Here is an 11,158-nt window from a genome sequence, read left to right as displayed (position 1 = left end):
TCATGGAGATTACATTTTGAAAGATAGTGGGGGTCTGGGGGTAATGTTGACAAAAATGACATCAATAATTGTATCTTAGTAAGAAAATGTAATAGTTGATGGTAATGAAAACGAAAATTGTTTGGCTCAAAAAATAAAAAAGGTGAAAAAAACATAGGAAGAGAAGAGAAGCACAGAAAGCAACTTTCATGTGGCCCATTTCTGGTCAAATCAATAGGTCCTTTGATGTGATGTCATCCCTCATTTTCTCCTGTTCCTTTAACCTTTGCATAAACTTTTCAATAGTTGCCTCATTTTTGGCTACAAAAATTGATCAATCACAATCCATTTCAAGAACTCTACTTGAAAAAACATGTCAAATATTGATAGAGGGAAAGAATTGGTTGAGGGATCATCAAGATCCCCGGGTGATCAACCTGCCACGCTGAGCCGATACGAGTCTCAGAAACGTCGTGATTGGAACACGTTCGGTCAGTACCTGAGGAATCAAAGGCCACCAGTTTCCATATCCCAATGCAATAGCAACCACGTTCTCGAGTTCCTCAGGTACCTGGACCAGTTCGGAAAGACTAAGGTTCACTTACAAGGTTGCATCTTTTATGGACAGCCCGAGCCCCCCGCTCCCTGTACATGTCCATTGAGACAAGCTTGGGGGAGCCTGGATGCTCTCATCGGGCGGCTCAGAGCTGCCTATGAAGAGAACGGGGGCTCCCCCGAGACGAATCCATTCGCGAGCGGTGCGATTCGCGTGTATCTGAGGGAAGTGAAAGAGTGTCAAGCAAAAGCAAGAGGAATTCCATACAAGAAGAAAAAGAAGAAGGTTGGTGCAAGTGAGAGCAAAGGAGATGATGATTGCACTTCTTCTCATCACCCATTTTCTTGATCCAATATATTGGATTTTGCTGCTGTGCCTAGTGCCTGCTTCTCCCGAATGGTAATTAAAATCTTTTCGCAAATACATCTGATTTATTGTGATAGCTTTTCTTTAGTATTTGACTGCTTGGTTAATATACTGAAAAGGGTATTATTTTTTTTCCCACTAAACTGTATTAAAATATATGCAAAGTTTTATGACTAGGATGATACCACTATAGATCAAACATAATGAGATATAAAGAGGCATACCTCTCAGCTCTCTTTAGTACATCAAATGTACTGGATCCAACAATGATTTTACGCTCAGGTTCAAACAAGTTAGGATCAACATAAATTGATAATTTATGCCGGTTATCAGTCTACTGCAACCCTTCTCCTTTATCCAGTCTTGAAATTAGCAGCGTGAGCAAGTTCACACGGGCGGAATTTCATATGTCTAGATCCAAACCTGAAAAATATGTAAAATAAACTAGTTGGATATTCAAAATTAACTATATGTATGATGGATGAAACAATATCATATTTTGACTTTATGCACACTAGATTTTGGTGACCTTACAATTAATGCTTTAAATTGTTAATGCAATGTTTCTCGAAAACACAAGTGATGATAAGAAAATCTTTACTCCTGATCTTCAGTAGAGGATTTAAAGCAGAAAGTATTTAGCTGGTCATTCTCCTCATCAAACCCTAGAAGGGAGGAAAATGCAAAAATCTGATCATTACGTTCTCCTTATCCAATAACTTGATTATAAGTGTTGGAAGTGAACTCTTAATTACAATGTTAAAACTAACATTTGCATTTTGAAATACGAGAAGAAGGAAGATCAAAAGAAATACCAAAACAATCTCCATATAATTAAACCCCATTTACCTTCAAGAAAACTAGTCTTAATTCTTCAAGAATTTCCCCTTTCTCTCAATTTCATTCCTGAGCAAAGCTTTCTGCACTGTTCGAACTTGGCCACTATTCATTTTTGCTTATATTCTTTTGGGATTCTGGAAATTTTGGTGCGCCCCACATATAGTCATTTGAGGTAACATAGGCTTTTGAAATTTTAATAAGGAGCATCTTAGAATTGACATTTTTTATAGTAAATTTTATGTCCCATTCCACCTGAATCAATAAATCTATAATAATTTACTCCACCATGAAATGCTCCTTTTCTTTATTTTGTTATTAATTTATGAAAAAGTGCGTTTACATTGGATTTTTAAATCAGCAGAATCATAATTGCAAATCTTTCTTATGTACGAGAAATAATATAATGTGGATATTTCTTCATCGTCTTGGTAACATTAAAATATGAAATCTCCTTTTAGTGCGCACTGATCGATAGGGACGGGTCTAATAGTGTAAATGTGGATTTATTTAAATTCATAATTTTTAGCTCAAACCTAGATTTATCTGGAATAAAATTCATTGAAATTATTAAAATTGTTGAAAATATTGAACCATGAACTCAAAACTCAAACAAGGTAACAAGTTCAATGGTTTAGAACCTGAATTTTGAACCCGTAAAATTAAAATCATGAATCCGGTTCTACTAATAGATCACCTTAATATTGCAAGGGTCGGTCCTAGATCTAAATTATCTATTTATAATCCACTGAAAGTGCTGAAATTATTGACCTATGAACCCCTAATTCAAACAAACTAACAAGTTTAGTGATTAGAAATTGCGTCCTAAGTTCATGGAACTAAAATCGGATCCGTCTCTACTAATAGATTACCTTAATATTACAAGGGCAACTTTGAGATTTTTGAATGTTCCATTGTTTATTCGTCCTTTGTATCTTTACAAGATTGCTCACTGTCTGTATTAGATCTTTGTGGGGGCGTCACACTTATTCTTTGTTTGTCAGAATGCTATATATTTTTTTCACAAAAACAAATAATTATGTACTATACTCTTATATGACATATTCCTGTTTCCGCCATTATCGAAGTTGTTGGTCTCTAGCTGCACTTTTGCATTCCGTTTGCTTCATTGTTGATGACATTCAAATTAGGAACAGGTAGCTCATTCTTGTTTTTATGTTGTAACATAAGAATATTGGACAGAATAGTGGGGTTATTTAATTATCCTTTTTTTAGTTTTCACAGAGCAGTGAGGTCATAATAGGTTAATTTGAATTATTTGCTGTTTAGTTTGAAACAACCGAGGAAAGATATATTTGGAGTATAAAAAACGGAAAAGGCTCAAATATGCCATCGAACTATCGAAAATGACTCATTTATGCCGCTCATCAATAGTTTGGCTCATTTATGCGATCGAACTATTGGAAATGACTTATGCCGCTCATCAATAGTTTGGCTCATTTATGCGATCGAACTATTGGAAATGACTTATGCCACTCATCAATAGTTTGGCTCATTTATGCCATCGTCCGTTACCAAAAATGATTCATCCATGTCATTTTTCATTAACGTCGGCTTTACAATACCTGATATGATACGTGATCTCCAACTAGATTATGGTTGTGGATGGGTCGAGTGTATGGGTCGTATTTTTTATTAATTTGGGATTTAAAATTAGATTGATTTAATTAAACGACGTAGACCTCTAATCATAGGTGGAGCTAGAATTTGAGGTTTGTGGGTTCCGAATTCAAATCTTTAAGTTACTGGGTTCTAAATTACTAATTTATACATACTACACAAACTTCTTAAAGCAAATATAAGGTTTGAATAAAAGGTTGTGGATTCGGCCGAACCCGTCTTCGACACTGTGGCTCCGCCACTGTCTCTAATTGGAGGCCACGTTTCATATCTGGTATTATAAAATCGACATTACTGAAAAATAGCATGGATGAGTCATTTTGATAACGGGTGATGGCATAAATGAGCTAAATTATTGATGAGTGGCAGAAATGAGTCATTTTCAATAGTTCGATGGCGTAAATGAGCCAAACTATTGACGAGTGACATAAATGAGCCATTTTCGATAGTTCGATGGATATTTGAGCCTTTTCCGTATAAAAAATGATTTCAGGACAGCAAATAGATCTTTTCCCTTTGAAATGAATCGATTATATAATCATTTGTTTGTGGAAAAAACCGATTGTGTGATCACTTCATCTAAAAATTTTAATCTATTAGAGTGAGCATATATTTATTTACTTAATTATGTTTTTAACACTCTCCTTTACATGTGGGCTTGATTTTAAATAATGGGTGACGATAACTCAGGATTTTTGTTTGCTCAGATATCATGTTGAATTGTGTGACCATCTTATCTCATCTAATTAGAACTTAAATGGTTAAAGAGAACACATTTTTATTTACTTAATTATGCAGAAATGCAAGGTAAGGCTGCGTACAATAAATCCTTGTAGTCCGGCCCTTCCCCGGACCCCGCGCATAGCGGGAGCTTAGTGCACCGGGCTGCCCTATATGTTCAACAAATAGAAAACCATTAGATTTAGGGGACCCGATTTTCCACTAAATTCCTGTTTTATATATATATATATATATATATATATTAAAATCAATTCAGGAATCAAGCATTTGATTTTCTATTATAAGAGCATTCTAGACATTGCTTGAATGCTGTTCTACACCTTTAATTATGTCTGGACCGTCCCCTTTTGAAGTTTAGTGCCATCGTGTTATCTCACATATACATAAATCTGTAATTTGGTGAGGTAGACTTATGCAGTATTCCTCTAAAATATCTCCCGCCTTCTATTTTGCATGAACTATTGGTCCACCAAAATCCTATATTTTTTTATGATGCATTTTAATTATTAATATCTTATCCTTTTTCTACGCAAAAAAAAATGTCTTCCGCCTGTATAGCACGAAAATGCATTTTGGGTTTCCTGTGTATATACAATAAACATTTCTTACTAATGTTTATTTAACTAATTATATTAGTGTTTGTGGTAAACAAGAAACTAGTGGTTAGTACTAGTTAATTTCGGCAACTTTAAAAGAACTAAGTTTTATAAGTTTAACGCATACTGGCAATGTTGATTTTATGTTAGTGCGTGCTTGTTTCTGATTTAAAAGATATGAATATTTGTAACAGTTATATAGGTTTCTTGTGTGTATACACACGTGTTGCGATGTCGTGTTAGCGTCCACGGTTTTAAGCTTGTAGCTTCCTAGCTTTTCTTGTAGACTGTATAGCAAGTACGAAGATCAAACAAGTCGGAACTTATATTATAAAATCAAGATATATTTAATTCTATCATATCCAGTAGGCTTTTAACGTATGAATGACAATATATTGGTAGAATTCTGAAGTTACTATTAGACATTGAAAAAGGTAGAACATTGTTTAATTTGACTCTAAAATATCTAATTGTAAGGAGACCAATAATTCACCTTATAGTGCCTATTCTAGTGCTTCTATCCCTAGGTTTAGTATAACTATTCTTCCCATCCCTTTGCTTCAAATTAGGCTTTCTTTACAAAGAGTACTCTTAGTTACACATTTCCAAGAAATTAACAATGTATATAACTTAAATTCTTTTTAAGAGTTTTAAGTTATATACATCGTCAGTATATAAAGAATTTTAGGAACTCCTAGGAATTCACATGATATCTACTGGTAAGACTATTTAATATTGAAATTTGTAATTTTGAAAATAAGACAGGTTCCTGCTCTAACAGGTAACTTGATGGTGTAATTTTTTTTTTTTATATTGACAGTCATGTATATAACTTATAATTTTTATACTGTGCATATACCTTAAACTGAATTTCTAAAGATGTATAAGTTTTATACGTTGTTACTAGCTAGTAGATATCCTCTGGATGATCTGACAGTATAAAACATTTTTTACACCGAACCCGTATTAAATTAAACTCTTAAAAATTATAGACTAAGAGAGGCGTTCATGCTCTTAAGTCTTAAGGATGCATCCCTAAAATCGTCTTTGATGGTTCTTAAATAAACTCCGATTCTTACTTTATCTGTATCAACAATTACTTTTATATATTCTGATTAATTAGAAATTAAAATCTGTCTAACAGTGAATACATGTATATAGTATTCCTTTTTTTTTTTTTTTTTGTTGGCAGAAAACTGATGATTAGTCTTCATGATCAGGTTGTTGCTGAACATTTAAGGGATTTGCTATATAGCTCTGGAAGAATTATATATGTGTCATATTAATTAAGTCACCATTTGGTTTATAAGCACCTTGATTCCCTTTTTCTGCTAATTAAGTATGAGCAGTCATGTTCAGAGGCCTTTTCTTTAAATAACTAGTAAGTACTCTACTGTTCTTTCTGCCCATTTCTCAGCTGTTTGTGAATCCTAAATTAGTTCTTGTAAGATCATTATAAACTCTTTTGTACAAGTGAGTTTCCCATTCTCCAGTGCAGCTTCATTCTGTCAGTTTTCGTATTATATAATACGTTGTTTATTTTTATTTTATTTTTTTTGGTAAATAAAAGAATTTTATTACCAATATGAGAGTTACAAAGCAAAAAGAAGCTGGATTTACATTAGTACAATTCCAGCCTCTTTCAAGATGCCAACATTTCCTCTAGAACAAAATAAACACCTACACAAAATAGCTAGTACTACACAGGGTAAAAGTTCATGGATCTCAATTTCAGTTCAATTCCAGCTCATATATTCCCTCTATGACAATCTTGATCACTTCTTCAGCAGTCTTGGATTTGGTTTGAAATACTCTATAGTTCCTTTCTTTCCATATATGATAAACGCAGCCTGCAGCAACCATTCTGAATATTTCAGCCTCCACTGATTTGTTTTTTCTCCTTTATATATAGAGAAAATTACGTTGTTAGTCACTATATTATATTTAGGCACATAATTAGCATAGTTTTAAGAGTTCTTCAATAATAGCAGATTTTATTACTTGTTGATAATATTTACGTGTGGCAATTTGTTCCCTTAAATCAGGGATAAAAATTTAATTTATCCCACTAAACAAGGGATTTTGGCCCACTTTAGCCCACATTCAGTTTCATTAACGTATTTATAGGCTCAACAAAGCAAATATTTATACTAGTGAGAATCTCATTTCTCTCTCCTGTGGAACTAATTATTAATAATGAGTATAACTAATTATACCAATAATAATATGAGTATAATTATAATATGAGATGTATATTACTAATTATACTAGTAATTAGTTTTTTTTTTTTTTTTGGTAACTGACGTTCTATTAGAGTCTGGAACCAAAATGCCCCAAAAAAAATCATTTTGAACCAAAATACCCCAAAAAAATATGTTACAAAAGTACCTTTAGCGCAGTAATTTACTGCGCTAAAGCAGTTCACGGAGACGGAACCGTTAACTGCTTTAGCGCAGTATTTTACCGCGTTATAAAAGCAGTTAAAAAAAAAATTCTATAACGCAGTAAAATACTGCGTTATAGAAACAGTACCAAAAAAAATAAAAATTGGTCAACTTTATTTTTTGCAACACTTAGTGTTTTTTTCCATACTTTGACCAATGATTAGTCGTATGTCAAGACTCCGAAACGTCAATATTTTATATAGAACCTGATATTTTTTTTTTGCGTACAATAATGTAGGCTCAATACATCAAGGATACGTAAACTTTCGGATCGTCATTTTAGGGGTTGAAAAGGTGCCCGAAGTATGTTTTATTTGTAAACTTTAGGTTTAAGTGTTCTATATACATAGACGTCCATTTTTGTTTGAAGACTTGTTGTCATTAGCTTAAGGTTTTTTATTTTTAGGGTTTAGATTTATTGAAAATAAAGCCGTTGCCAAAAGGTTTTTAACTGCTTTAGCGCAGTAAAAGATTTTTGTTTTTTGTTTGTATAGCGCAGTAAAATAGCGAGCACTAAAAAAAAAATTTAGCAAACTTTTTTTTTTGAACACTTAGTGTGTTTTTTCATATTTTGACCAACGATTAGTCGTGTATCAAGACTCTGAAACGTCAATATTTTATATAGAACCTGGTATTTTTTTCTGCGTACAATAATGTAGGCTCAATACATCAAGGATACATATACGTTCGGATTGTCATTTTAGGGATTGAAAAGGTGTCTGAAATAAGTTTTGTTTGAAAAAACTTAGTGTTTGACTGTAAGGTTATTTTAGTCAACTTTATATGTCGAGAAAATTAGTCAGCTTTATTTTCAAAAATTAAAATCGCAGAAGTGAAATTGACATTCACAGCTACATTACCCCGGGATTTTTACGTTGAAATCTATTGCGTATCATCATCTTATAAGTAAATAAAACTGAAAATTTCACGCCAATTTGGGGGAAAATTGAAATTGAATGGGATAAAAGGTGTTTTTTTTAAAAAATTGGCTCGGCCAAACCGCCTTGTGGTAGTTTGTCCGTGTAGATCTCGAAAAAATACGCAAGTTCAAAAAAAAAAAGCGTAAAACGGACGTCCGAGCACAAAGTTATGACCATCTAAAGTTTGACCACTTTACAACTAGTTTTTCTCCCTGTATTTTTTAGAATTATATTTATATTCAAAATAAAGTTATGTCGTGATTAAAAAATAACACGTTTAAATCAAAATTTTAAAAAATAAAACACTTAAACCTTAAACAAAACTTACTTCGGGTACCTTTTTAACCCCTAAAACGACGATCCGAACGTTTACGTATCCTTGATGTATTGAGTCTACATTATAGTACGCAGAAAAAAATATCAGGTTCTATATAAAATATTGATGTTTCGGAGTCTTGACACACGACTAATCATTGGTCAAAGTATGGAAAAAACACTAAGTGCTGCAAAGAAAAGATTTAAGATGTTGCGTTTTTTTTTATGGAAAAAACACTAAGTGTTCCTTAAGTGTGTTATTTTTTAATGCGTAACTTTATTTCGAATATGTTGTAAAAAAAATCGCGCAAATCGGACGTCCGAGCGCAAAAAATCGTGTATATTCGAAATAAAGTTACGCTTTAAAAAATAACACACTTAAATCTAAACCCTAAAAATAAAAAACTTTAAGCTAATGACAACAAGTCTTCAAACAAAAATGGACGTCTATGTATATAGAACACTTAAACCTAAAGTTTACAAACAAAACTTACTTCGGACACCTTTTCAACCCCTAAAATGACGATCCGAACGTTTACGTATCCTTGATGTATTGAGCCTACATTATTGTACGCAAAAAAAATATCAGGTTCTATATAAAATATTGACGTTTCGGAGTCTTGACACACGACTAATCATTGGTCAAAGTATGGAAAAAAACACTAAGTGTTGCAAAAAATAAAGTTGGTCAATTTTTTTTTTTGGTATTGTTTCTATAACGCAGTATTTTACTACGTTATAGATTTTTTTTTTAACTGCTTCTATAACACAATAAAATATTGCGCTAAAGCAGTTAACGGCTCCGTCTTCGTGAACTGCTTTAGCGCAGTAAATTACTGCGCTAAAGGTACTTTTGTCACTTTTTTTTTGTTGGGGTATTTTGGTTCCACATGAATTTTTTTGGGGCATTTTGGTTCCGGTCTATTACCAGATATGAAATATGTACAAGTAGTTGACACTGTGTTGGACATAAGCCCCAACCTCAGGTCCAAATCATTGCTAACTTATCCCTACTGTGATTTAACAGAGTTCTTAAGGATAAAAATTTAAGGTACTCATGATTCCTATTAGCTTAGGCCATTGGTTGCCACGACAGTGTAGTTCTTGGATAATCTTCCTGGTAATCGTAGTAGTGTTTCTCCTCTTTTGTTGAAATATCCTCTTATTCCTCTCCATCCATATATGATAAACTGTTGCTGCCAAAGCCATCATATATACTGCTGTTGTTGAACTTCTGCCCCTTGTATATGATATTGCCCTTGTCACTTCCTCAGCCTACTCAAGTGGTCTTCTAGTAATTCCTTGCCATGTTAAGATTTGTTGCCAAATCATTGCTGATACAGTACACTTGAAGAAGAGGTGCTGGTGGTCTTCTTCTTCCTCCTCACAAAGTGGACATGTCAAGCTCGTCTGAATACCCCATTTATGTAGCCTATCTCTAGTGTATAGCTTTCCCTGGATTGCTAAATATAGTATGAAAATCCATTTTGGACTGCCTTGATTACTACATGGGATTCTCCTCCAATCCACCTTTTGAAACTGCCCCCTCATTTGATTATACGTATCCCTAATGAAGAAATCTTCTGCTCCCATGACTTCATATATGCTCAGCCTAGCTATAGGAATGCACTTCGCTGCTTGGAGAATTTTCCTAATGATCCAAGAGGCTTGCTTTACCACCACTATCCACGGTTCTATGTCCTTCAAATAATATGTGTGCACCCAGACAATCGATAACTTGTCTTTCTTCTCATTCAAATTCCATAGATGTTTGAGTATGGCTGCCCTATTCCAAGTGTAAATATCTGTTATGTTGAGCCCACCTGCAGACTGAGGCCAGCACAATTTCTCCCATGCCACTAAAGCTTTCTTTTTGTTGTGCACATCTCCAGTCCACAAAAATCTTCTACATATGGCTTCTATTTGTTTCAATATCTTCTTAGGCGAGGGAAAGATTTGTGTCCAGAAAGCTTGCACAGCAATCAAAACACTCTTTATTAACTGGATTCTGCCTGCATATGAGAAAAATTTTACTGTCCAGCTTGTAATTCTTCCCACCATTTTGTCAAGCAAAGGTTGACACTGAGCAACTGAAAGTTTCTTTGAGCTTGGGTGAACACTAGGTACCTAAAAGGTAGGTGTCCTAATGTAAATCCAAGCTGTTGTAGTATATTCTGCTTTACATCTTCTGGTACCCCTCTAAAGTAGATACTACTCTTACTCTGATTAGCAATCAGACCTGAAGCTTTTGAGAATTGCTGAAAGCAGTCAAACAGTAGCTTGGTAGAAATTGTATCTCCTCTACAGAACAACAATAGATCATCAGCAAAACTTAGCTGAGTAATGTTCAGTTTCTTGTATCTTGGATGAAATTTGAATTCATGGTTTAGCCTCAGATTTTTCAGTAGTCTTGTCAAACAATCCATGCCAAGCACAAACAGGTAGGGGCACAGAGGATCCCCCTGCCTGACTCCTCTTCTAGCATCAAAAGGATTAGTTAGGCAGCCATTGATCACAATTGAATATGACACAGTTCTAACACAACACATTATCCATTGGACAAATTTTGTAGGGAAGTTCATACCAACTAGTACTTGCTTAAGGAAAGGCCATTCTATAGAATCATAGGCCTTTGCATGTCTATTTTAATCATGCATCTAGGTGATATCCCTTTCCTCCCATATCCCTTCACTAATTCATGGCTTAGTATCACATTATCAGTCAACATTCTTCCTGGCACAAAGGCAGTTTGGCTCTGATCGA

At 34.0% G+C, this 11,158-nt stretch overlaps 1 protein-coding gene across 1 annotated transcript; it reads left to right on the top strand.

Moving 5' to 3' along the window:
* The first annotated feature begins 265 nt into the window (after positions 1-265).
* LOC132618502 (protein LIGHT-DEPENDENT SHORT HYPOCOTYLS 10-like) lies at positions 266-6,264 on the top strand. The gene is made up of 2 exons (XM_060333537.1): positions 266-934; positions 5,937-6,264. Exon 1 carries the CDS (start codon positions 353-355, stop codon positions 881-883), a length of 531 nt encoding a protein of 176 aa, XP_060189520.1. The 5' UTR covers positions 266-352; the 3' UTR covers positions 884-934; positions 5,937-6,264.
* Positions 6,265-11,158: the final 4,894 nt, after the last annotated feature.

Source organism: Lycium barbarum, chromosome 11 (assembly GCF_019175385.1).
Source record: "Lycium barbarum isolate Lr01 chromosome 11, ASM1917538v2, whole genome shotgun sequence".
Taxonomy (NCBI): Eukaryota; Viridiplantae; Streptophyta; class Magnoliopsida; order Solanales; family Solanaceae; genus Lycium; species Lycium barbarum.
Note: the sequence above shows the minus strand (reverse complement) of the source record. Positions and strands in the feature narration are given on the sequence as shown.